We start from the raw sequence: 27,049 nt of genomic DNA on the forward strand, positions 1-27,049 counted from the left end.
CCTTCCTTCTCCTCTTCATTCCCTTCACGATTAGTGGTTAAATGTACTACTTGGGCCATAGATTGGTGGCTGTCGAGGAGAGTTGTGATAAATGAGAGAAGGCCAGAGGGCCTGGAGTCACAGCCCAATGGCTCCATTGGGTAAATCCACTGCCAATCATTGGGCGTGAACTCAGGGTCCCGCCTCTCAGAGGGGGGTGGGTGCTTTCAGTGCTTCACCTAGGTTGTCCTTGTAAGGAGGGCATTTTTCAATCCTCTACCTGAAAGGAGGGTGTGTGTGTGCGTGCAGGTGCGTGTGTGTGTGCGCGTTCGCTTGCGTGTTGAGCCAAAGACGGGATGCCGTGGACACCTTTGCTTTTGGCCTTCCCTGGGAACAGCGCCCCCTTCCGGCCTCTCCTTCACGCTGCGAGGTTCCCGTCAGTGGACTGACGGACAAACCTCACCTTCATGCCCACTACCCTGTAACGGTCTCCCCAAAATTCACTCTGGAATCCTGCACCTGGGGTGCCGGAGGCATTAGGAGGCAGGGCCTTTGGGAGGTGACGAGGTCATGAGGGTGGAGCCTCACGAATGGGATTTAGGGCTTTTATAAAAGGGACCCCACAGAGCCTCTTGTGTGAGGGCACAGCGAGAAGGTGACGGTCCCCAAAGGAGAGGGGCCTCACCTACGGGACCCGACCACACTCCTACCCTGCTCCCCAACATCCAGCCTCCGAAACTGTGAGAAACAAATGTCTGTTTGGCACAAGCCGGGCAGTCTGTGGTGTTTTGTTACGGCATGTGGACGTCCGAACACCCAAACCCATAGAACGGTTTTATTAAAAAGTGTATTTTAGTCAAACAGGGGATCCACTTGGATGCAGGATCTCAACAGACTGAGGAAAATGCTTGGGAGAAAATAACAGTTTTCGGTTTCTTTTTTGCTTTCGAGATTAAGGATGTTTCCGGGAAGTGGGACCTGGATTCCAGCACTGAGTTAATTACGGTTACTGCTTTCTCGAGGGTGGTCAAGCTTCAGAGGGCGCGGCCTGCAAGGGGGCATTTCACAGGTGGGATTACCTGGAGGCGGGGGACCAGTGGACGGGGCTTGCTGAAGGCAAAGAGAAGCCTTTCACTAAAGCAGTGATGTGCCTGGGGAGCAGCTGTACACTGCGAACTGCCCAGTTAGAGATGCACGATCATATCGCCCTATGCGGTGAGGACCCCTTCTTTTTGTTCCCAAGCAGCTTGAAAGGACTGACACACTGCACATCACAGGGCCGGGCATGTGACATTAGCTAGACCAACCAGATTCTCTTGCACGAGCACAAAACCGTGCCTGGACAGGAAGGGACGTGTGGCCGAGAATGTCCTGAGCATCCCGGCCAGGCTGCCTGCTTCCTGTTCCCCCCACCCCCACGGTCCTTCAACTGTACCTTTGAGGCTGGAGCCACCCCAGGGCCTTCCAAATGTTCTTAAGTTTAACTTTAACCCAAGTTAATGCCTACCGCTGTGTTCAAAGAATTTAAAATTACAACCCCAGGGGGCCCAGAGGCGGGCCCAGAGTGGGGGAGGGGGCTCCCGGAGGTGCTGACTTCCCGGAATCAGGGTAGTTAACTGGATTGGTACTCCATTTAGGTTATGAAAGTGAAAACAGTAGAAATTCCCTAAAACCTCTGACGGGGACAACTGGAATTTCTTTGAAATATCTGCCAAGGTCTACAGTGCCCTTTATTTGTAAACTGTCCTTCCTCCCTGACCTCTCCTGTCTGTGGCCAAACCAGGCCACTGACTCTCTCAAGGAATAAGAGCAAAGGACCACAAGTTCTTGGGGGGGTGGTGGGGGGAGAGGCGATATGACCTACGGAAGTCCTCACGGCAGGGACAGGAGCGTGGCAGAGTCTGGGACCACGGGCCAAGGGAGGGACAGGGCAGAGGTAGCGTCCCAACTGCTGCTCCTCCCTGTCATGGCCAGACCGTGGCCCGGCGCGGCATGAAAGGACCCAGTGGGTGAAGAAGGCAGCTGGGACAGAGAGGACTGGCCTGGGGCAGGACACCATGTAGCTGGTTAGGCAGAGAGAGGGGCTGAGATGCCACCTCCCTGTGCGAGCCAAAAGGGGTTCTGCAGAAAGTAAACCTCACGGGGCGATCTGGTCACGGTGGGGAGTCACGCCGCGGGCCTGTCGCTGTAGTAAAACCGCTGTCTTTGCCTTCAGCAAGCCCCGTCCAGTGTTCGTTTCTGTGCATCTAGGTGAAGGCGCCTCTGAAACAAGCCGGAGCCGCCCTCAGGCCAGTGCAGAGTCCGAGTCCCGCCGACGGCCTTGTGATGCTGCCCGGCCTCGCCTTCTCCCTCCTTCCTGGCATGGTCCTCAGCACCACACGCATGAAGGGAGCTGCAAAGCTGCCGCTCTCCAGAGCGTTTGCGTTCTCGCTCCACGGCATGTGTCGTCAGCTTTTTTGGCGCAAATAAACTCACATAAAATTTTTTTTTACAGGCTTGGATGTTTCTTCTGTTGACATCCCTCCTTCTCGGCCCTGTCTGGTCCTTCCCCGCCCTCACCCCAGCTCTCCAGGGCCTGGGCAAGGCATGGGGGAGGGCTGAGGACTGAGGGCTGGGGACCTCCGAGAGGTGGGAGCCTGTCCCCAAGGCAGGGGGCTGCAGGTATGGCTGAAATCAGAACACCTGCCGCTCCTCCCAGCTGAGGTGGCCCCACTGAGCCCAGGCTTCAACAGCAGGAGGCCGTGGACACCCGCGGAGGGCAGGACAAAGGAAGCCTCAGTGCATGCCAGGAAGACCAAAGGGGGTCAACACAGGGACCCGCTGTCAGAGGCCATCTTGGAGCACAGCAAACCTTTAAGGGAAGAGAAGAGGCCCTGATAGAAGATTTAGGCATTTGCCTAAACCTTTATCCCCAAAACGACTGACTTTACCTGAAAGAGTGTGTTTTAAATCATAAGAGACGGAGGCAGGTGCCTGAAGGCGGGTTTGTTTCTTTCCTGCCAGGCGAGGGCCCTGAGGGAGCGGCGGTGAGTTTCAGGGGATGAAGCGATCCATCCTTCTGCTCCCCTGCGTGCACAGGGCGCAGGTTTGTTCTCTGTCTCCCACGTGAGCAGCGTTTCCCTCACGTGACAGGTTATTTGGCTCACAGAACCCCTCTGAGGGCTGTCATTTCACAGGGGCTGCTGTGGTGTAAACACCACCCATAATCCAATGGCCAGTCTGATTCCTGAGGGTCCCGGGACAGAGGAGAAGCCACCACATCTGGATCTGCTGCCAGAGGAAACAGCGGGGAGGCTGACTCCGCCTCAGCGAAGCCTCTGCTCCCAGAGTTCGGGAGGCTGGGGTGCAGGCTGGAAAGGCTCAGCGGCCCCCGCCGTCCTCTCATTCCTGCTGACAGGGCCCAGGGTACCTGAGTCGCACCCCCTGCAAAGCCAAGACTGGCTGGGCGGGCTCCATCTTCCACAAAGCAACAGCTCCCGTCGTGGCCTCAGGCAGGGCTCAGGAGAGGGTGTGAGGACTTCTGGCTTGTAAATGAGAACAAATTACACGGGCCCAGGTCCTGGCATAGACAGACTCATTTCCACAGGCCCTGAGTCTAGAACTAGTTCTGCCTTTCTTGGCCGTGTGGCCACAGGGAGGCCACAAACCCTCTTGAGGCCTACGTTTCCTCATCTGCAAAATGGGAGAGTCAGGACCACAATCCTGTATCTCGAATTACTGGTGCCAGATGGGTTTCGGTGTTTCGGAGTTGCCGGTTCTTTTAGTTTTTGGAAAGGTGCCGATATTACACATTACATAACACCCCACTGTTAATATTTCTGCAGTGAAACAATGAACATTCAAATTTAGTGGGATCCATAAAAAACTATAAACTTGCCCTGGTTCGGATTATGTTTTACGATCCAATGAATAACGGAACAAACCTTTCCATTTTCAGAGCACTTTGCATTTCACAATTCAGATAAGGGGTATCATAGAGCTTTAATGTCCACCTCACAGCAATGCGACAACAATCATTACAGCTGTCCACGATGAGTCTTCTGGGGGCTCATTCCACACCGAGCCTTGCACGGCTTGCTTGTGGCTCCTCACAATAGCTCTGTGCCCCAGGAGCTGTCTTAATACCCGTCTCACAGGTGGGGAGTTGAGGCCAAGGCAGCGGGAGAACCAGCTCTCAGTGACAGAGCTCCAAGTGCTTTGCTGGCCTTCAGAGTCCTCGCCTGCCCACCCGCCCATTACACAGCCAGGAGCAGGAGAGAAGAGACTCAGCATGCACCCAACTCAGTGGTCCCACTTCGCTGCATACCGATTAGAGAAAGTAGAAGAGAAAGTAGAAAGGAAAGCCATTTCTCGGAAATCCCCAGTCTTCCTGGAAGCGTTGCTATGAGCCCTGGCTTTTCCGTGCCTGGAAAATGATCAGGAATCCAGTTTTGCACTCTCGCCCAGAAAAGGGCAGGCTGCATCCGCCCCCGCTCGCCTAACAAAAGCAGCTGGAGACTCTTTCACTGTCCCCTTTGCCTTCCTGCAGCCCAGATGCTCGCAGTCCCCTGCCTGACTGGGAGTTCCTCAGATTGCTGAGCACAGAAGACCCGTGGAGTCCTCGTCTCCCTCAGCACCTGAGGCTACAGAGCTTCTTGGAGAGCAGGTGGGACAACAGACAGAGAAGGGGGGCTGCTCTGGGGCCCGTGACATGTGCTTAAGGGGTTGGATGCAGAAAAAGAGCTCGTCGGGGCGACCGGGGTTCAAACTCTCGCCCTGCTAGTTACTAACTTTGAAAACTTGGGAAGGTCTGAAGCTCAAATTCTTTACTGATAAATTGGGACAGGAATCTTTCCCTTCATTGGTGATTTGAAGTTTAAGTAGAAATATGATTAAGATTGTGATACGACCAACCAAATTACATCTTCCCCTCCGCTGGCTGGGGACGCCAAGGCCCTAAATGAAGAGGCACTGGCCCCGAGAATGTAGGGGCTTCCTTGGCCGCAGGCGTTTCCCTGGACGTCCTCTGCAGGAGTGCTCAGTTGTCTCGAAGCTGCAAAGCCAACCGCTGGTGTTCCCTGGATTGCGGGTTTATTTGGGGAGCGTCTCCAAGCTGTCTTTTCAGAGTGAGCCCCCTTCCTTTCTCACTTAGACTGTGCGTTTGAGGGAGCTGGTCTGCAGGGGAAGGGCCGGTTGCAGAATTCGGCGGGGCTCGGTGCTCCCCGGAGCAGGCAGGCGGGGACTGTCTGAAACACGAGCTCTCAAATGCATTCACGTTGCTAATCCTCTCCCCTCAATCCCAGCATAACCGGCCTCTCACTCATGTCCACAGAGGTCTGTAGGGAAGGGGACGGGAACGAGAGGATCCAAGAGCTTTGGGCCGGGACCTTTGCCGTTCATCTGATGGGACCGAGGACTAATACGAAAAGTGGGGGGGGGAGCATCGCAGGGGTGCTGGTAGAGAAGGGGGCTCTAGACCAGGGCGTCCCAGCCTCAGCACCGCTGACTGACGTTTGGGACCGGGTCACGCGTCGTGGGGGACTGTCCTGTGTGTCACTTAGCAGCATTGCTGGCCTCCACCCACTGGAAGCCTGGTAGTAGCGCCTTCTCCACCACCCCCCACCACCAATGTCTACAGACATTATCAGTACGCCCTGGGGGGGAAACTCACCCTTCGCCAGAGCCCCCGTTCCGGGTTCATATTGCTGTCCTAGCTGGAATCCCGTTGGGCTCTCTGTTGAACCAGTTGCATGATATCGACCTCCTTGTGCCTCAGTTTCCTCATCTGTAAAAAAAGGATAATATTAGCATCTATTTCAGGGAGTCATTGAGAGGATTGCAGGTGTGTAAAATAGTTCGATGTACGTCTGGCACAAGTGAACGTGAAAAGTCATTTTACAGACCACGGGCACCTTGGAGCCAAATCTCTCAAACCTAGCTTTCTATACCAGAGAGGAAAAACATTCTTTTTCTTTGATGCATTAATTCGATCTCAAAGACTATCCCATAGAAATAACCAAACATGTGGACTGACACTTACATAATGATCGAAAGTTCTTTATAAAACCAAAAGTATTTACAGAACAAAAGAACCAAAACCGAAAGCGAAAGCAATCTGATGATTCAGCAACGGGGCAGTTATAAAATATGTAACAACACGTCCATGCAACAAACTATTACATAGCTTTAAATATCTGTTTGAAACTATTTCATAATATGAGGAACCGCTATGTTAAGTGACAAAAATTCACACGAAACTCTGTGAACAGCCTGAGTCTACGTTTTTCAGCTTGTAAAATAAAACTTTGACTGTTGATTTCTGTGTGGTGAGAGGACAGGTGAATTTTCCTCTTTATTTCTAAATTTTCTATCGTAAATCTGTATTTAACAAAATAATTAGAAAAAAGGAGTTATAATTGCTGCCCCTTCGGAATGCGTTATGTTTTTCAGTGTTTAAGAAGTGGAATGGGGAGAGGGAAGGGGAAGGAAGAGGCTCATGAGAGAAGGGATATTTAGGAAATACTGTTTCTGCCCTAAGCTCTGGGACCAAGTACCAAATATACAGAGGAGGAGATGAAAGAGGACGTGCCCTTTCCTAGGGCTGTCACCAGCGAAGTGCCACAGACTGGGTGGACGAAAGCCACAGAAACATATTCTCTCACAGTTCTGGAGGCCAGACATCCCAGGGCCAAGATGGCCGCCCCACGCGGCCCCTGGAGGCTCTGGGGGAGAATCGGCCTTTCTTTGCCTCTTGCAGCCCTGGGGAATCTTTGCCGTGTGACAGCCTAGCTTCCATCTCTGCTTCTCTGCCACCACATCACCTTCTATTCTGTGTCTCTCTGCGCCCTCTCCTCTTCTTGTAAGGCACCAGTCATTGGATGTGGGGCTCACTCTAAACCAAGGAAAATTTCATCTCAAGATCCTTAACTACAGACCTCTGCAAAGGTCACGTTCTGAGGTTCTAAGTGGACATGAACTTGGTGGGGTGGGGGGTGGCGCACATTGTTCAACCCATTACTAGAGAGAAACAGCCAGGTAGGCACATGGCAAAAATCATTGGTACAAAAAGTTTAAAAGGGTAGACAGTGGACAGGAAGCTTCCTCTCATCCCCGCCCTTTAACAATCAGCGTTAACTAGTTTCTTCCCTCCACAAACACGCGCGTCTTTTTTGTGTACTAATGGAAGCCTCTGTGCAGCCTTTGTACCCTGCCTTTTCATTTACCAGCGTGTGCTGGGGAGCCTTCCACATCTGTTCCTATAGATTTGCCTCATTTGGCTTAATGGCTGCATACTTTCATTGCTAGAGAAACCATAATTTATTTAGCCGGTCTACTTTAAACAAAATTTGGGTAGCTTTTAGACTTAAAACAACAACAACAACAACAGAAAACACTATGAATAATACTACAGTGCTACCTTTTTTGGTATCTGCATGCAATGGCTGCTTTCTGTTTTTTGTTTTTTTTTGTTTTAATAGACTTTATTTTTTTAGAGTGTTTTTAGGTTCACAGCAAAATTGCTGGGAAGGTGCAGAGCTGTACAGAGATTTCTCACATCCCCCTACCCCCGCACACACACAGCCTCCCTTATTATCAACATCATTATCATTATCACCCAAAGTCTATGGTTTGTATTAGGGTTCGCTCTTGGTGTAGTACACGTTATGGGTTTGGACGCATGTTTATTGACACGTATCCGCCAATAGAATAGTCTCAATGCTCTAAACATCCCCTCTGCTCCACTTTTTTATCCCTTCTTCCCCTCAACCTCTGCCGACCCCTGATCTTTTTCCCGTCTGCAAAGTTTTGCTTCTTCCAGAATGTCATGGAGCTGGAACAGTACAGACTGGCTTCTTTCACTGGGTGATATATATTTAACGTTCCTCCGTATCCTTTCATGGCTTTATAGTTCATTTCCTTTCTGCACTGAATAAATATTCCATTGTCTGGATGGACCATGTTTATCTGCCCATTCACCTCCTGAAGGACATTTTGGTGGCTTCCGAGTATTGACAATTATGAATACAGCTGCTATAAACAGCCCGTGCAGGGTTTTGTGTGGACGGAAGTTTTCAACTCCTTTGGGTAAATGCGAAGGAGCATGGTTGCTGGCCAGAGTATGTTTAGTTTTATAAGAAACCGAGAAACGGACTTTCTACGCGGGGGCGCCATCTTCCATCCCACCAGCAACGAAGGACAGCTCCTTTGCTCCGCACCTTCACCGGCCATTGGTTTAGTCGGTGTTCCGGACTTCGGCCATTCGAATAGTTGTGTGCCATTGTTTCTTTAAAGTTTTCATTTTGAGATACGTGTAGATTCACACCCACTTGTGAGAAATACGTGGAGAGATCCCAAGGATCCTCTTGACCCAGTGTCTCCACCAGTAACATTTTACCCGCCTGTGGTATTAAACAGCGCGGCCAGCAAACAACAGGGACCCAAACCATTGACCTTGCTTGGATTTCAGCGGCTTTACCTGCACTCATCTGGAGTGTGTGTGTGTGTGTGTGTGCGTGTGTGTGCGTGTGTGTGCGCGCGCATATGCATTTAGTTCTAAGCCATTTTTCACACGCACAGATCAGCACGGTCACCACCACAATTAAGATAAGGACCTCGCCATCATCAGGACCCCACGTGTTACACTTTTATAGATGCAACTCCCTTTCCATCATCTTTACAGATCAGGGCCACTGCTCTCCCATATGGTGCCTTAGTGCTTATTTGGAAAATCCCACTCACTAGTGGATATAACTATGGACAAATAGCTTTATAAATGGATGGCAATCAATCAATCAATCAATCAATCAATCAAAGTGTTCCTTTCTCCAGATAAACACAGCACTTCCCCCGTCCCTGGCCCCCAGGTTTCACCACTTGGTGAGTAGATTCTGGGATGGATTTTGGGTACCACTTGCATGGTCAGACAGGGCCTTTTGCAGTTCCTATAATATTATTTTGTCCCTGGGAATATAATTTGTACAAAGGGGCCCTATAAATTGTTGCCTTGCCCTGCAAAGATGATCTTTTAATCATTATAATCAATTTGTTCATACTAGGCAATGGCTGGAAACAACCCAAATATATCAACTGATAGAATAGATAAACAAATTGTCGTAGTCATATATAATAGAATGCTGCATAGCAGCCATTTTAAAAACAACTGGCACTCGCAACAATGTGAGTGAATTTCGCAGACATCATATTGAGTGAAAGAAGCCAAGCAAATGACTCTATTTACAAGAAGTTCAAGAAAAGGCAAACTAAGCAGTGGTTACAGAACTCAGAATAGTGGTTACCTCTGGGGCGGGGTGAGTATTGACTGGGAGCGTTTCCAGGAAAACTTCTGTTCTAGATCATGATCCGGGGGATGATTACTCGGGTGTATATTTGTGTCGATATTTATTGAGCTGAGGGCTTCGATTTGCATCCTTATTATTTATCAGCTATACCTCAATATAAAATGTAAAACCAAGAGTTTGCAACTACTTAGCACGCAAGCGTTTCATTATTAACTTGATTGCACGTAATCAAAAACTCCTTCACTCGTGAATTTCATAAGGTTTCACAGCACCTGCGGGAACCTTGTTTTTCATGTTTCCAACCAGAAAACCACTTGACTCCTGAGCACACCTGTAATTCTCCCACGGACAGGATGAGGATGTTCCTGGAGCCACAGAAGCCGCTGGACAACCAGGCTGATGTTGATTCGCAAAGGTAACCCAGACAGTTCTGTCCCTGAAGGAACCGGCTCCTTCTGCTGACATATGACAAATGCGTCCTATGACCATCACATGGGACCTATCTTCCTACTGGCCTCCACCACACGTATCAAGATATAGTCTCCCGGGGGGGTGGGAAGGGGGGGAGACATTCCACAGGGTAAACTAAATATTTTGGAGAGCAAGTCAAAATCTAGTCAGGGATATGACATTGGGCAATGGGAGTCCCAGGGCATAAATTGCAGCCCTTGGGGACCTCACCTCTCTGAGGCCCGTGAAGCAGGAGCTCAGTGTGTTTGGCTCACACGTCACGTGGTGCTACTGCGTGGATGAAGTTAATCCCAGTTACCTGTTAGTCAGCAGTCGCCGAATCGCCAGCCCCCAGTGCAATGTGGACAATCAACGGATGTTCGCTGAGTTTGGTAAAACCAAGTGTGTCGTGCCTCATAGAACCAGATTGCAATCTGATGCCATGGCAGTAGGCAGGGCTGCCCAATACAGGATGTGCTGAGGTCAAAGCGTCCATATTCGAGGCCTTTGGTTTAGCTAAAAAAACGTAAGAAGCCAAGCTTCCATTAGCAATCGACGGTATCCAAAATAAAACCCGAGAGTTAATGCAAAGTGGTGTTGTCAACATTTGCGGCAACATATCTATTCTTTCTCTTTGTCACTACAAACCTGAGCAAACCCAGGGATAAGGGGGGGCTGGGTGGTGGCGTCTGTAAAGTTTGGGATTCCTCAGCAGGGTCATTCTTCTCACCTTCATCCCTCCCGCTCCCCACCGTAAGCCCCTGGCAACTGACTGATGAGAGAGGAATACCCGGAGATACTGGCGGTCTCGGAGCTCGGCGCCCCATCCCAAGCCCCTTCTCTACCACGTGTGTCCCTTCGAGCAAGTCCCCTTTCCTCTCTGGGCTTCCGTTCCTCCCACTGAAAGGCAAAGGAGGCAGCTCAGGTCCTCTCCAGGGTCCCTTCCAGCTCTGATCCTCTCCTCCGAGCCAGAGAGTCTATGTCATCACCAAGCCTCCTGATTTCACCCTGGAGGAAAGGGACCAGTGGCATTTGGCATGAGGACAGCGCCTGAAGGAGTAGGCTTTGCTCTTCCCCCGATACTGTTCTCCCGTGAAGGACACGCTTGGCCGACTGGGCTGGCAAAGATCCCTTAATATTTTATACTATGAGATATTGGGGAAGGAGGGACGTGGACCCCTTTATTCTTAACTTCCTCCAGGAAGGACCGATCCTATCTGCTTGAGCGGGGTCAAGCAAAGCCGGCCAAGCGCCAAGGAAAACATTCAGAACATTAGTGATTATTATTTTGGCCCTCTCAGCATAACTCCTGGTAGAAGCAAAGACACATGGAAGGAGCCAGACTCAAGGTCATCCAAATGGAGGATGCACATTAGCACAAGGAATCTCCTCCCTCCGGCTCACCTCCGGTGTACAGAACTCCAGCCCGAGGATCTAACTGCTTCCTAGATGGCTCCCTAGTCCCTATTTTAGCACCCCCTGCCTCTTCACTCACAGAGGACCTCTTGCCTCCAGTCGTCCTGGGCAGGGTCTGCTGTGTACCTTGGGTCTGTACTCAGCCCTTCCCACAGCTGCTTCGGACTTGGCTTTCCCAGGCCTGCCAAGTCCGCTACGCTGTCATTCTCCTCGGCGGCTGTGGTTTCTTCTTTCTCCTACTTTTCCCAGACCTCTCCCTCCGTTAGTCCCAGTCTTTTCTCTTGAATCAGATCTTAGCATTTCCCCATCGCCTCTTCTCAGGGAGAGTTTCATAGTCTCTCTGAAGAAGGCTGAAAATGTCCCTCAGGATTAATCTACCTTCTCCACCTCTTTGGCCAAGGCTGTCGTTCTTCCTTTTGTCCCCCTAAATGCTCCTCCGTGTTTCTTCTCTTCATGGAACCAGCAGTTCCCAACAGCTCTCTGGGACTTTTCTTGGAGGAGTTAGGGAGGTGCGGAGAGATTCAGAGTCAGGAGCGGCACAAACCTCTGGGGACCACGCGTGCCTCAGAGTTTGGCTTTCTCTTCTGGGAGACAGAAGCAAAATCTTTATTTCACTCATCCACAGGGACAAGGGTGACATTGCTCTGTGTGAAGATGTGGAGCCACAAGGCGGAGATCTGTCAGCTGAAGAAAAAATAGTTTTGGAAGAGTTTCCCAAGTATAGAAAGGAACTAGAAAGGGACATAATAAATCTCCGCGCCCTTGCGGACCACATTGACAAAACCCACAGTAGGTACACCAAGACCAAAGTGGTGACCGACTCCGTCGCTGTCGCCTCAGGAGTGATGAACATCCTGGGTTTGGTCCTCGCTCCAGTAACAGCAGGAGGAAGCCTCATTCTTTCTGCGGCTGGTTGTAGTTTAGGGACAGCGGCTGGGGTCACCAGTATCATAACCAGCGTGACGGAACACTTTCACAATAAAAACTTCCAAGCTCAGGTCTGCAGCCAAAAGCCCATTTGTGACCAACTGGTCAAGGAAGATACAAAGCAAACAGCTGATGTCGCGATGAAGTCTCTTTTTGGCTATGGAAGAAACGTCGGAGATATCAAGAAGACCTTTAGGGCCCTTCAGAAAGCCAGAGAAAACCCACGGCTGGCCAAGGCTGCCACACGTCTCCTGAACGCCGGCCGAGTCTCAGCCAAAGAGAGCAGGCAGGTGCGCAAGGCCTTCGAGGGGACCACGCTGGTGATGAGCAGAAGTTCTCGCTTGCTGAGTGGTGCGCTGTCTGGCTTGGGTCTCATCTTGGACGTGGACGCTCTCCGGAAGGACTTGGGGGAACTGAAGGAGGGAGCAAAGACCGAGCTTGCAGAAGATCTGAGGGCCTGGGCTTCGGAGCTGGAAAGGACCCTGGCGGAACTCACCCAGCTCTATGAGAGCCTGCAGCAGAAGGTGAGGCTGTAATTTCACCCTTGGGTGGGGCTGGAAGGAGGGAGAAGGTTTAACTGGGGCTTCAGGGCACCGAGGTTTATGGGAAGAGTGTTAAAGAAGCCGGTGCGTGTGTGCAGTTTGCACAGATGTTTCTGAGGACATGGGGTGTACGGTGGCCCTGAAGGTCCAAACGGTGTCAGATACTCGGAGACCATGGCGCCTGCCCTGGTCAGACCCGGTCATACCTTCTATTTCTCCCTTGATGTTCTTTGAGGCCCCCGTACTGGGAAGAAGATCTTCCCGGTTAAACAGAAGAGGGCACTGAGCCATAGGGATTGAAACGTGTCCCCCTAACATTCATATGTTGAAGCTCTAAGCCCAGTGTGACCATTAGGAGATGGGACTTTTGGGATGTAATTGGGGATGAGGTCATAGGGGCTGGGCCGTAAATCCCGTGTCCTTATAAGAGGAAGAGGACACCCAAGAATGATCTTTTTCTACCTGCACAGTGCAGAGGAGAGGCTGTGTGTGAACACAGTGAGAAGGTGGACGCCTGCATGCCAGGAAGGGTCCTGACCAGGGACTGAACTGGCCAGCACCTTGACCCGGGACTTGTAGACAAGAATATACGTTCCTGTTGTGTTCAGTCCTGCAGTCTGTGGCAGTGTTCTGTGGTGGTGGCCTCATGCTGACTGAGACAGGGGGCTCATGAGACCTGCCACGTTCTCCTAGCTGGGTGGAGGTAGCGTCAAGATGACAACTTTGGGGAGCCCGGATGTGCCCGCCACACCCTGCCCGAGCCCTCATGTTGTTTCATGCCGGGCTCTGTATTAAGTGCTGACGATAAGACAGAAAGAAGGGTGTTAACCTGAAAATAAAAAGCCCTTTCAAAGTGAGAGGGAAGCGAGTGTTTATCTGAGATCAATAAGACTAGCTCTTCTGGAATCATTAAGTCAGGCAGAAGTCAAAACAACGTCCCGGTTAGGGGACAGAGGCAAGGGGTATTTATGAGAAAGAGAAGGGGACAATTACATGGGTCTCAGGAAGGCCTTTCCATCGGTGCAGATAACATAACAGAGTGATGTTGCATCTAAACAACGTTGTCAATTTTCAGCGCTGTCGTCGGTCCAGCAGTCGTAATAACAGCTTTCTTGTTAACACAGAGAGGAAGCCACAAGGATTAAATGTTAAATCGAGCGGTGTTCAGAGCCTCCCATGTGCCCTCGCCAGACCACAGGAAACCAGGAAACAAAGGAAGACCCCTGCTGGGATTATTAACGAACCATTGACCTGACCCACGCCTGGATGGGAAAAAGAGCCTTCGAGTGGTACCCTACACGAAATAAACGAAATAAGCGTGCCCCATGACCCCGAGCCACGGAGAACCCCTGGAACAAACGCTGAGCATGGCCAGCAGGCTTTCGCCCCACACACCCAGGCTTTCGCCCCACACACCCTTAGCTGTCACGCTGTATACCCATTCCATCAAAGGAAAATAGGGAAATGAAGTGAACTGTGATTATAGAAACTAAGAAAGACATATAAACCGAATACCCTGAACGCTCAGGGTCTTTGTCTTTTCTCTCTGTCTGTCTTTTTTTCTCCCAGTCTTCTCTCTCTGACTCTCTGTTCCTCTCAGGCTCTCTCACTCTGTCTCTGAGAGGAGACCACGCTCTGTCTATGGAGCGCTATCCCTTCTCTCACAAACTTTCCTTTTGACTCTAACTCTGGCGAGCGCTTGAATTCTTTCCTGAGCTCAGAAAAGATCTCTCTCTCTCTCTCTCTCTCTGTTGAACTTGAACTTGAATCTCTCCTTGGGGGGATTCGCCCTCTCTTGCATCACTGTTATCTCTGCAAGCAGTTTTTGGGGGTGCGAGTTTGCTTAGGCCCGGTCTAAAGACCACTGTGCCCTGTTTCAACATTCCGGAGATTTGAGGCCTAGGACGTGCGGGCGGCTCCCCTGGAATGGCGGCCCGGGGGGTGTCACTGTGCCCAGGGGATGTTGTTCTCTCTTCTCCAGCATCTTCAGCTGCTCCTCTGCTCCCTTCCTCCCCCACCGGGGCAGTAATCACTGGGTAAGATCCTCCTTTGTTTGCCCACAAAAGAATGTCACAGAAACCTGCTCGGCCAGATTCCGTTAGAAAGGTGAGAGGCCCTGTTGTCCGCACAACCCTGTTCCTGGAACCTGTAGGAACTCTCCAGGCTTCTGGCTGCCCTATCTTAAACACACGCAGTTTTGTCGTTCTGCTTTGTTTTAGCTACTATTTTGAAAGTAGTTCATTGACGTTAAATGTAGTTTCTTTCTTTTTTTTTTTTCATTCAGGAAAGGAAAAAATAGGGAGGAAGAAATAACGTGCTAACTAAGGGTGACAACTGTTGCTATTTTGGTGTGGAATTTTCTTCCTGGGCTTTTTCCTGCCCTGGGTGGTAAAGTCCTGGCTTTATGGAGCTGTCTTTAGGCTGCCTGCCTGCCGGGGGACCCTGCCTCAGAGCCGCATCATAAAACAGATTTTTTTTTTTTTTTTCTGCAGCCCATCGAATTTCCTTTCTCATTTTCAATGCCCTCGTTTGCCTCGTGGATCTATAACTATCTCTTTTGCTGTTTTTACTTAGCCCTGTTTCCTACCAGTTACACTTTGTTTTCGTAGACGCTGTTTTTTAAGTGGCCATATATCCTCCTGACTGTATGAACACTCTTTTAAGTAGACATATATTAATCATCACTCCTTATTAATCATCACCAACTCAAAGTGGCTTATGCAGAAAAAGGAATTTATTATCTCATGTACTTAAAAAGCTTAGGGGTACAGGTGGGCTTCAGGTGTGTCTAGAGCGGGAAGGTAAAAATGATGTCACCAGGCCTGTCTGTCTTTTTGTTTCTCAGACAGGTTTCCACCACCTGCAGGTAAGGCCCCAGGAGCCCCAGGTGTGCCCCCTCCCAGCTGGAAAGGGGCGGGGAAAAGGTCAGGGGACCCGTTCTGATCCTCAGGACTGGGTCACGTACCTTTGCCTGCACTGGTTGCTAGGAGACTATATGGTTTGTGAATGGAGAAAACAGATAATGGACAGCCACAAAGAGTACCCCGGATGGCCCTCCCCTTTCGGAAACATTCAGATCATTTCTAATTTCTCATTATACACGGTGGTAAAATAAATATCTGTGGGCCAAAAAGCTCGTTAAGGATTCTCTCCTCACAACAGCGTCCCTGACCTGGGATACCTAAAATGAAGAACGACCCGAGGAAGGGAAAGGGGGCGTCTTTTCCCCCATCGGTGCGATGGCCAGACATGTCGCAGGAGACGCGGGACAGATTTAAAGCGCGGAGAGGAAAGCGTGCCGCTGTCAACATTTGGGACTGCAGCTCTGACAGCCTTCGCTTTATAGACGTTACGATCTAGGGCCTTTGAAGAGCTGCCGTCCCGTGCCCAGGCCGTTGTGTTTTTTTGCGTTTGTCGCTCTCGTTTCCTTGCTTTAGGTTTTTCCATGAGCAGAGCTGTAGGTAAACATGTAATCTTGTTCCCCTAGTGTAAGAGCATCCTTAAAGTTCTGAATAAACATTACCAATAATAATGCCTGCCACAAAATAATCATTATGCTTGAACTTTTGTTCGTGTTTGTGTGTGTGTGTGTGTGTGTGTGTGTGTGTGTGTGTGTGTGGCGGGGGGAATGTCTGGAAGGAAAGAAAAAAAAAAAAGAATGAATCAGAGAACAGAGGTTTGAAACCCACCTCCGACACTCGTTTGCCTGGTCCCACGTATGAGTCTCGGGTTTCTTCAGCCACGACACCAGTGTAACCTGACAGCGAGCCACGGCCCCATCGGGGCGCAGATTCGTAGTGGCCCATTCACAGGAACGGAAGTCTGGGAGAACACGCCCTTGGCAGAAGTCCAAATCCTTAATAAAGCATTTGAGCTGATGTCAGAGGAGGCGGGAAGAGTTTATTCTTTCCTCCTCACCGACTACTCTCGTTCCCAGACTCTCCTCCGTGAGGGGAGAATCTCTGGAACGGAGTCACCCCACTCTCAGCCACGCCCTCGACTCCAAGCCGTGCTCTGGTCTGCTGTGAAGCATCGCCTCCTACACCATCTGGAGATCTGGTGAACAAATGCCTTCACCTCGTTTTATCTCCCAGCTAGTTAAATCTTCCCACTCTTCAGCAAGCAAAGCTCATTAGTTCTCCATGCTGTTTGGAGCACCCCGCTTCCCCCGCCCCACTATTCTTCTCTCCTTTTTGGGTTGAGAGGGGTTCTTCATGGGGCCCCTCCACCATGGCGAGTCAGACCATAAGTTCTGAGAAACCCATCAGTTCTGAGAGGTCATCTATATTTTACTAAGGCGAGGAAGATGTACATATTCACATGCCCCAGTGAAAAGGCAGCTATCAGTTCTTTGATGCTCCCCGATACCACAGCCGACACGAGTTCAAGGCTTCTCCAAATGTCAAGCCTTCCACAGTGGCCAGTGAATTTGTTCTGCCAACAGCAGCAAACAGGTGATTGACAGTGCGGCTCGTGATCTGCCCTCCCTCACTAGAAGTAAATGAGGGATCTCAATCAGCAAGCTGAACCCCAGGATAGCTGGGGAAGTGGGGACGGACCCCAGTTAAGGCTGAGAAACCTCACTTACTCAGATCCGACGGCATCTGACTAGCTGTGGGTGGTCTCCAGGCACCGTGATGTGTCTGTCATTCTGGCTCGTCCTGGTCCAGCCTCACCAGGTGGCCCCCTTAAACTTAGGACCAAATGCAAGCTCTTATCACCTATAAATCATACCCTCTTGGATCTAAAATTGAACTTTCAACCAAAAGAAAACCAAAAGGGCATCGCGTTTCAGTCAACGCACAGTGCTACAAAGAGATGGCCACCTGGGGAAAAGTATCTTAAAAAGTAGTTTGAACCCTTTCTTAGTCTCTTGAGAAAATGAAGTATATGGTGGGAGTGAGGGGAAGGAAAGGAGAAATATTCTTAATTCGTAGTTATAATTCAGCTACACAAAACCACAACGGAAAACTAGCCTTCCTTTTGCGGATAGGCAAGGTCACACAGACCAGTACTGTTCAGTATGGTAGCCACAAGCCTTGTGGCTATTGAGCATTTGAAATGTGGCGAGTCCAATTTAAGATGTGCTATAGGTGTAAAATACACACTAGATTTCAAATACCTCGTAGGAAAAAATATATTTAATATCTAATTAATAATTTTAATAATTTTAATTGGCGAAATGATAACATTTTGGACTATAGAACATTTATAATTACATATGTGGCTCGCATTAGGGTTCTATTGGACAGCCCTAATGTAAACAATAAAATTTAAAAGATGAAGATAATTTGAATGATGAATTGGTTTTCGGGGGATAATAAATAGCACTTCTTTTCTCCCACTGAAGTTCAGAACCGATGAAGAAGTAGACCAGGAGGCAGGTGTGTGCACATGAAAGTATCGGCTTGATTAAAGTTGTCGGGAGAGGTGGTTTTGTGTTGGTCGATCACGTTGACCTGCTGATAACTTTACTCCTGAGTAGACGGTCTTGGCCCCCTGCCACATGCAGTATTGGACATCGGGCCAGCCCTGTAAAGTCAAGGTGCACAGCATCCCAAACACTCTCAGTAGACCAGCAGGCCCCAGATCCATGCCAGTGCCCTTTGGACAAATTGCCCAACATGTAACTTGCTCATGCTTCCTTGGAGTTGGTAAGCAAGAGATTGTAGGGAGGCCAGGGGGTGTTTCTGAGGTGGAATTCCTCCACATGGAAACCAGAGTAGGGAATAAGTGATTCTCCCAATACTGTCTTTTAATAATGCCTTGAACTTAACCGCACGTCCATGGTCAGCGGTGGCAATCAGCCTTCTGGCGGGACAGCCCCGCGCTCAGCATTACCCCGCTGCTCGCTCGGCACCAGTCACTTCCGTATGACTCGTCTTGGGTCCGCCGTTGGGCAGTATAAAGTTTTCTGCCAAGAGGTTTTGGAATGGGTTAGATCAGAACAGTAATTAATCCCGAGGTCTCTCTTCTCCCATTTCCCACCCCAAATGCCATCAAGCCAAGTCCAATATAGCTCTTCAGAGATTTTGCAATGAGATCAAGATTCAGTATAAAGACAGTCCAATCGTAAAAGGCCAACAAGAAGAAACCCTCCATTGCAAATTTCCCAGGGAGAAATATTAAAATTCGATCTCCTTGCAAATTAAAGTTTAAAGGAAGTAGTCTGAAATCCAATTGCGATGCCCTTGGGAGCTAAAAACGCAAAGAAATCAAACTCTCTTAAAGTCCGAAAGCATCACAGTCCAAAAGCAAATTCTCTTGTAGAGTACAATGCAATTTCGGAAGTCAAAAAAAAAATCACCTTCCCCAAAGTCTTTTGTCCAGTTTCAGCTAAAAGGGTTCTTTCGCTTAAGTTTTTAAACTTAGGAACAATTCCAAACAGACAGAAGAGCTCAAGAACACTACAAGGAACTCCTGAGTACTTTTGCCCAGATTCGTAGCCATTAAGATTTGGCCCCTTTGCCAGTTATCAAGTTACTGCACCTCTGCTCCAAATCCACCCTCGAGTGCACTGTGCGTGAACTCAGAGCTGGACCCTCCTGACCTTCCCCTTTTGCCAGCTGGCGCCACGTCAGGCTCCGCCAGCAGAGGGAGCAGTGCAGGAGGCAGAGGATGCTCGGTGTGTGCGTGTGGCCTCATTCCTACAGGGCTCAGCCGCAGGGTAGAACGCCGGTGGAGATCATCTCCAGTGAGTTCAGCATCACCCCAGAGGCAACTTCTCGGTGAGTGCCATGGGAACTCCATGAGATGTTCCCATCGGAAACTTTCCCTGATGGTGGCTTCTGCCCCTTGGGCTCCCGCTGAGGTCAGCAACGGCCTCCTCACCTTGTGAGTTTTGCCAGCCTATAGCAGGTTCCAGCCTATAGCTTTGGCCTGCAGCAGCTCGGCAAACTTCTCTGTGTCCAGTCCTTCTGCAAATATTGTTTGTGGAAGCCACCACCCTTCGTCTGGGTGTCCTACCACCCTAAAGCAGGGAGGAGCTCATGCAACGAACCCATCCGGCACAGTGAAGCACGCCTTGGAACACGGGAACTAGGCCGAGGCATTTAGGGTTGTGGCCTCTCTTGGTCCAGAGGCGGAGCAAAACATCATCTTAAGAAGAGACCAGAAAAACAAACAGACAAACAAACAAACAAATAAAAATTCAAGAAAGAAAAGAACAGAATTCGGGGGAGCTGGATGAACACGGCCTGCCCATGCGCGGCACTAACAATATTTTGTTTTTATTTTTTTAAAGTAGGTACATGCAGTTCCCATTTGCTTTTTATAAGAACTGGAGTGAAACGTACACGATACAAAATTTACCATTTAAACCACGTCTAAATATACATTTCAGTGACTTTAAAGTCCATGCATGTGGTGATGCAACCGTGGAGGTAACTTGGAACATGGCGCCTCCATGTCCTCAGAAGGCCGACGGCCGTCCAGCCCGCTGCCGGAAGGAGGGCCGTGCCCAGAGTTCTCGGCAGCGCCTGCTCCCAAGGGCGTTCTCTGCTGTCCCCAGGGACACTATCTGCTTGCTCTGCTCTAAAATGTGGCTGGTCTCCGTTCTCACGGAAGGACGCTATCTGCTGCTATCTGCTTCTGGAACCAAGCAGCACATGGGGCTCCAATCTGCCTAAGAAGGCAGCGGCTCCCCCAGCGAGGGGGTAACACGTTGCCTGGCCTGGGCCGGTGCCTTCTCCTGCAGTTCCGACACGACCAACCGCTGCCGATGCTTTCCTGGCCGTGAGTAATAAACGGCATGTCGCACCCGCGGATCCTCCCCGGCGGTTTTTCTGGACTATCCCAGGTGCAGGGACCTGGCCTGGAGCTCCTGCGTTACAGCGACCATCACCACCATCCGTCTGCAGAACTTTATCTTGCAAAACTGAAGCCGTACCCGTCACTCACGTGGTGGCGATGGGTGCACAACAGAGTGAATGCATCACAAGCACTTGTGTTTGTTGTTGATCAGGGGATTATCCAGTAATGAAAACAGAGGCCAAGGCAAAAACAGTCAGGGGTCAAGTCGAGCAGGCCGCGGAGCCGCAGTAAGAAGCCTTGACTGGAACTTGAGAGCCATAGGGACCCGGATAATGGCTTCTGGCTGAGTAGCTGCTCAAAGTTTGGTCTACAACTGGCAGCATCAGCACTTCGTAGGAACGTGGTTAGAAATGTAGAATTTCAGACCTTTTCCAAGACCCACTGAAACCAGATCAGCAATCTGACAAGATCCCCAGAGACCCGTGTGCTCATGAAGTCTGAGAAGCGCCATGTGTGAGGAAACACTGGACCTCATTCCTGCTCTGTAAACATCACTTAGCTTGGTCGGAAAATTCAGAAGGGGTGGGGCTGGCCCTGGACACGCTTCTGTCCCAAAAGGAATACACTTTCTCCTTTGAGCTGGTAACTATCATGGGGCAAAACAGTTATGCGCCTCCCCCAACCCGCTGACAAATGGCTACTTATTTATTGAGTTCTTTGTCCTCTGCCCAGCCAGCATGACAAACAGTGGTCGGCCGTGGCCTGCACACTTGGAAACCCAGCTCGAAGCCACCTCATCTCATCTGCCTGAAATTCAAAACTTAGAGACACAGACCTGTAAGTTGTGGGGAACCAGGGTAGAAGTAAAAATAGTAAAGAGTCGATCCCTTGCATCCACATGCTGCATGCCCGGGGAGAGAGCCCAGTACGCACCTCCCCTGCCTGAACTGCACTTCCCTTTTGTAAAATGTGAGACATAAACGCACTCGTCTTACAAGGTTGCTTGGAACGCTAAGGCAGAAAAGGGGTGCGAAGTCCTTTGTTAAATAATATGCCAGTCAGAATGTTAATCAGCACGGGGATGCGTCACGGGGGTGAGGGAAATCAAAAGGGGTCGTGTCCTCTTCCTTATCCTAATCTGAAGTGTCCGTATTTCTTAGAATTAACACAGAAAAAGCATGTCGGTTTTAATAAAAAGCCAAAAAGACACAACCGTCATCAGTTTCGAGATAAATTCTAAAAAGTAAATCTATGACATTATGAATAAAAACGTCTCTTCTATGCATCTCGCCACTAACAGATGGGGCATAAAAATGACTAAACGGTCACGCGCTCTGACGGATTCTCCTAAGTCCGCTGTCCTTACAGCGTTTGCAGGTGTCAGTCCCGTATTCATTCTGTTCATTCTTTTCGGTTTTCTTTCTTGGGGATTCCAGTGAGTATATTTTGGAGCCTTTATTCCATATATTTTTGCTGACCTGTTTCAGCATTTTTTTTCACTTCGTTTTCCTCACTTTCTTCACCTCTGTCTGTTGTCGTTGCTGTTGTTGTTAATAGTTTCTCCGTTCCCCCGCACGAATTCCAATAAGCATTTATTTTCGTGATGCCTTTATTTTCTCTCCTCTTCTTTCCTAAGCTCCACCAATTTCCCTCGATATTTTTCCCCCATTGTCTTGCCATGTCTGTTTTACAATCTCGCATCGTAAAGGAAATCGCTTTGCTGAATTTAAGAGAGTCATTGCCCAATACGTGTTGGCAATTTTCGTGAATGTTCTGGCAACGCTTTTCAGGTGAGTAGTATTTACCTGCTATTTGTTTTACTTGTTGTTGTTACTGTCTTACTTTTTCTCTGATGATACGTACTTATTATTGTGCTAAATAAAATACATGTAACATAAAATTGACCATTTCAGCCACTTCCGAGTGCACAGCTCAGCAGCATTACGCGCGTGAATGCTGTTCTGCTGCCTTCGCCCTCATCCGTCTTCAGAACGTCTTCGTCTTCCCGAACCGAAACGCCGTCCCTGTTGAACACTAACTCCCCAGCCCCCTCAGCTCCTGGTACCACACTCGCTACTCCCTGTCTCTACGAGTCTGACTAGTCTAGGTGTCTCCTTTCAATGGAATCATTGAGTATTTGTCTTTCGCGACTGGCTCATTTCGCTTAGTTATGTTGAAACAACTTTCTAGGGCCGAGATGGAGCCATTCCGGCCTGGGGTGCTGCATCAGCAAACCAGAACGTAATCAGCTTTCGTGTCTCTGTAAATGCTCCGCTTGACCAGAAATACAGTGTATCTGGTCAGCCAATTCCCAAAGGCCAAGCCATCTCGGGGCCTTCTCACCCCCACAAGGCGGACTGTGTGGCCCCAGGCCATCAGATACTTTCCATTTGTCTCTTCCTCGTTCTCTATTTTTCACCGTATAAAAGCTTCTTGCCTTTCTCCTGATTTTGCAGTTCTTCAATTGGAGACTGTCACTTCATGAAGTGTCCTAGAGGTTGTTTATATCACCTAAATTGTCTTCTTTAATCTTTTTCTTTAACAGTTAGTATAACGTCTTCGAGTTTCATCCATGTTGTAGCGCCATTGGAATTTTGTTCTTCCTTAAGGTTGAATAATATTTCACTGCATGCCATGGCTGTGTCACCCTAAACGTGCCCTATCTTGTCTGATCTTGAAGCTAAGCAGCGTCGGGCCTGGTTAGTGCTTGGATGGGAGACCATTGTATGTATATCCCACATTTTATTTAGCCATTCCCCCATAATGGACATTTGGGTTGTTTCTATCTTTTAGCTATTATAAATAATGCCGCTATGAAACTGGCTGTAAAAGTATTTGTTCTAGACCCTACTTTCAATTCTTTTGGGTCTATACCCAAAAGGAAATGGCTGGATCATATGATAATTCTATATATACCCACTAGAAATGCACAAGGGCTTCAATTTCCAGTGATATTGAGCATCTTTTCACATGCTGTAGGTCATTTGTATATCTTCTTTGGAGAAATGTTTATTCAAGTCCTTTGCCCATTTTTTCAATTGAGTTTTTTTTTTTTTAATGGTTAAGTTCATATTTTTTTGTGTAGACCTTGTGTTTCTTGCTTTTTTAATATGGACCAACTATTTGTGGGAGATTCAAATAAGGAAGAAGCCAGGGCTGTGTTGTAGGATAGCAGAGCTGTTCTTCCCGATCCAGGGCCTTCTACTTGAGTGTTCAGCCTTCTTTTCTCCATAGGCAAAGGAATAGGTCAGTTTGCATGTTCACAATGCAGGTTCCTTCCTCCTCTCTGTCTCAAGGACAAACCGCTTCCTTACAAACGTGACTCGCCTCACTGCGTTTCCTCGTTTAGTCCCTTCTTCCCTGCTTCTTGGAACCAATCCAGATTTAGTGCCAATCGACACAAACACACCTTATCTTTACTCTTTTAAAAAAAGGATTTTAGTTCTGCGCTTTGCGGATGCCCTTCCCCTTGAAGAGGGACATTCCCCCCCCCCCCGAAATCTGCAGTCATTGCTCACTTTTTCTGATATCTGCAATTATCGGCATCCTTTCCTCTTTTCCTCCCCAAAACTTGCTCCTTCCTATTGCCGCCAGCAGATTTTTAATCTTTTGTTTGTTTGTTTGTTTTTGTTTTTATCTCTTTTCCCTAGTTTCTAATAGGTGGTGCTTGTATCGCTTTTTGTTGGATAATTGCCAAAGGAAGAGAAATGGGTAACTTGAACCATTCGACTTCACACCAGAAGCCCACGCGAACCGTCCTGAGCATCATCACGTTACAGTGCAGACCGAGATGAGACTTGGCACCAGAGGAGACTGACTTTTGGTTTCCTCCCTCTGTGCCTCCCATCTCTTGGGACACTTCCGCCGAGAGTCTTAAAGGATTTTTTTTTTTTATTCTTCGATTTCCCATGCAGTGTTGGCACGTCCCAGGGTTCCATTGTCTCCTCTAGGCTCTCCATCCCCCGTGAGTTCCCAGGTCCGAGTGTCAGGCGTCAGCTTCATATGCGGCCACTGCCTCTCCGAATGACTGCGGAGTCTGTTTTCTTCTCTATGAGGGGAAGCTGCACCCCTTCTGGCCCGGGACTCATTGCCGCCTGCAGAGAGAGAAGCGCCAAGGAGCCCTCAGAGGCCCCATGACCGCAGCACCAACTGGAAGTCACTCAGGTAACCGTCCTCTTTCCTCGGAAAATTCTTTTGACTATAATACACCATCTTGACCTACGATGGCCGACACTGGAGATGGACGTGACTCGGGGCCCTGAGTGTGTGTGATCCCACTTCCCAAAGTGCAGGCGAGGGTCCGAAGTCCCATTCCTGCCCCATTTCCCATGAGACCCTCCCTGCTCACACCCCTACAATTAGAGGCATCTCATCCTGGGTCCCTTAGCTACAGGGACCATATTTTCTGAACCCCGAATCAGAACATACATTCAGTGCAGGATACAACATCTGTGCTACTCCCTCTGGCCCCTGCAGCTCTCAAGTGGCAGGCTTTCATGGTCAGTTTGGAGGTCACCCACTGTGCTGTCAGGACCCCCGGAAGTGCCTGCACTTGGCCTTGGTCCAGCCACACCTCCCTTCTCAGTTGCCCTTGTTGGAGACAAGAGACAATGGCAGTGGGGAGCAGGACGGTACCTCCTACCCTGGCCCGGGCCTGGATCTCCAGAGCAGAGGCCCCGGCAGAACGGATTTAATGACGTGGTTTAATCCAAGAGAGCCTCTCCCTCCCTTTAAACCCAAACTCAAGTCTACAGCCATGCCACCCTGAACAAGCCCGATCCCGCCTGATCTTGGAAGCTAAGCAAGGTTGGCCCTGGGTAGTACTTGGAAGACCAGGTGCTGTAGGCGTTTTAAATACACAAACAAACAAACAACAAACAAATAAATAAATAAAGTAAACCCAAACTCAGATCTCAGGGGTACCCTGGCCTCCAGCTGACGAACTGAGAGTGTCCAGCCGAGGACAGATGAGGGGGCAAGATGGATGGACGAGCTCAGGCCGGCTTGTCACTTCTCGTGTGAGAAGAGAGGACGCAGAAAGAGGAGGGAGCTGCATGCATCTGCATGCAATCCTTGGACACGGGGTGACCAGCCTGTGTGGGGGTGAGCCCTCCGCGTCGGGGAGTCTAAACCAATCAGATCAGTACAACGCTCTGCTATAGACGCACAGCCACTAGGGGTCCGGCCCTCGAGACCGACCCTCTGTCACGCTGCTCCCCAATTTTACCTAGATTCCCAGGGCCCTGCTCCCTGCTTGGGTTCAAGAACTCGGGCGACCTGTAAGCTTTTAGCCTCTCCGGCGAGCCTGTCCCAGAGTTGGAAGGATGACCGCGTGCTGTGCACTGTCCACAGGGATGAGGCCAGTGTGCTGTGCAGAGACGATACGGTGCGGGGCAGGGTCCGCGCCAGACGGGGACCTGTCAGAGGAGGAAGGGATGTTTCTCTTACGTCCTGCCTTGCAGAGCAATACGCTGGACAAGACTATCTAAGAACTTAACACCGGCACAGACCAGGCGGACAGACCCACAGGACGCTCGCCAGCACCAGTCTGGTCGCCAGCTCCTCGGGCTCTGCGTCTTCAGTCGTGACCATCCGGGGTTTGGCCCTGGCACGTACGACAGGCAGAGGGTGTCCGATACTCTCAGGAGTGGGGCAAGGCCGGGGCAGCAGCTACCGTCACCAACGTTGTGACAAATGTCTTAGAAAACAGAGGCAGGTCCGCAGCCAGAGACAGGGCCAGCAGACCGGCGGCCATTGCAACACTGCCAGGGACAGGAAGCTGCTGGAGGATTAACTTGTCTGAAGTTAGAAGTGCTGGGGTTTGTGTTCAGAGGGGTGCTGAAGTCATCAGGCGCATCGGGCAGCGTCGTGGCTGCCAGACGGCCCGAGTCAGCTCTGGCTTCACGGCCAGGGTCAGGGATTTCGTGGTCACAGGCCACGTGCCCTCCTGGAGAGCTGTTCAGGCCCAGCTCTGGCGTGGGCGACATGGCCTGGGGTGGGGGTGGGGGGTGGGAGCTGCTGGGGCTGGCTTCTTAGTTATGCAAGATGCAAATAATGTTCTGCAGAACCGGAAGCCCCTGGAGGAGGGGGCAAGGGCGGAGACAGCTGAGGAACCGGGGACAGTCGCCAAGGAGCTGGGGCAGGAGCCCAGCCGGTGCTGCGAGCTGACCATCCTGAGGCAGGGCCGCAGTGGAGGCCCTCGCTGGACCGGGAGGGAGGAAGGGGGGCAGGGCCGACGTGCTCGTGGTCCCCATGAAGCTCTCCTAGGGACGAAGGGGGGTGGAGGGGGATGCCGAACGTCCGGCATCCTGGGCTTTTCCCTCCGAGCGCTGACCGCACGGTTTCGGAATCGCGCGTTTGTGTGGGTGCTCAGTCCCGTTGTCCTGGGGAACACGCCCTCCGGGTGAGCCGGGACGTGTCCCAGCATCCAGCACGTAGGGGGTGTGCCATCGAAACGTGTTGAACGACAGGAGTGTGGCATTTCATGATAAAGATGACGTTTCACGTGAGTTCAGAAAGGATTTTTACTTGAAAAATAGTTCATATTTCTAGCCTCTCTTATTGCGAGATGTTAAATACCTAGATGTTAAAAAATGAGATGAAAACTACCACCAGGGACATGAAGGAGAATTTAAAAATACCTCGATTCTGCAGAGAAGGTAGGGTGGGCTTGGGTAGCAAGGCCACTGCTACCCTGGAAAGGGA

At 50.0% G+C, this 27,049-nt stretch overlaps 2 protein-coding genes and 1 long non-coding RNA gene across 4 annotated transcripts; 2 read left to right on the forward strand and 1 right to left on the reverse strand.

Annotated features, from left to right (window-relative positions):
- Positions 1–3,449: 3,449 nt before the first annotated feature.
- LOC107519281 lies at positions 3,450–17,126 on the reverse strand. Its single transcript, XR_001599078.2, has 3 exons — positions 16,282–17,126; positions 10,027–10,223; positions 3,450–5,743 (listed from the first exon to the last, which is right to left on the reverse strand). It is a non-coding gene; the product is annotated as an uncharacterized LOC107519281 (long non-coding RNA).
- LOC107519280 (apolipoprotein L6-like) lies at positions 4,493–16,141 on the forward strand. Of its 2 annotated transcripts, XM_036237429.1 has the most exons (5): positions 4,505–4,624; positions 8,788–8,835; positions 9,564–9,672; positions 11,749–12,574; positions 13,717–16,141. In XM_036237429.1, the coding sequence occupies exons 3-5, from the start codon at positions 9,611–9,613 to the stop codon at positions 13,735–13,737; spliced, it is 909 nt and encodes a 302-aa protein (XP_036093322.1). In that variant the 5' UTR covers positions 4,505–4,624; positions 8,788–8,835; positions 9,564–9,610; the 3' UTR covers positions 13,738–16,141. The 2 variants fall into 2 exon arrangements, with proteins under 2 accessions (XP_016017268.1, XP_036093322.1); XM_016161782.2 differs by lacking the exon at positions 8,788–8,835 and having other exon boundaries at positions 4,493–4,624.
- Positions 17,127–23,367: 6,241 nt separating the features above from the next.
- LOC107519207 (apolipoprotein L5) lies at positions 23,368–26,751 on the forward strand. Its single transcript, XM_036235880.1, is given in 4 exon segments — positions 23,368–24,508; positions 25,697–25,861; positions 25,864–26,002; positions 26,004–26,751. Coding segments are annotated over 4 exon segments (1,083 nt in total). The 5' UTR covers positions 23,368–24,477.
- The last annotated feature ends 298 nt before the right edge of the window (positions 26,752–27,049 follow it).

This window comes from Rousettus aegyptiacus, unplaced genomic scaffold (genome assembly GCF_014176215.1).
Source record: "Rousettus aegyptiacus isolate mRouAeg1 unplaced genomic scaffold, mRouAeg1.p scaffold_m13_p_2, whole genome shotgun sequence".
In the NCBI taxonomy this organism is placed as follows: Eukaryota; Metazoa; Chordata; class Mammalia; order Chiroptera; family Pteropodidae; genus Rousettus; species Rousettus aegyptiacus.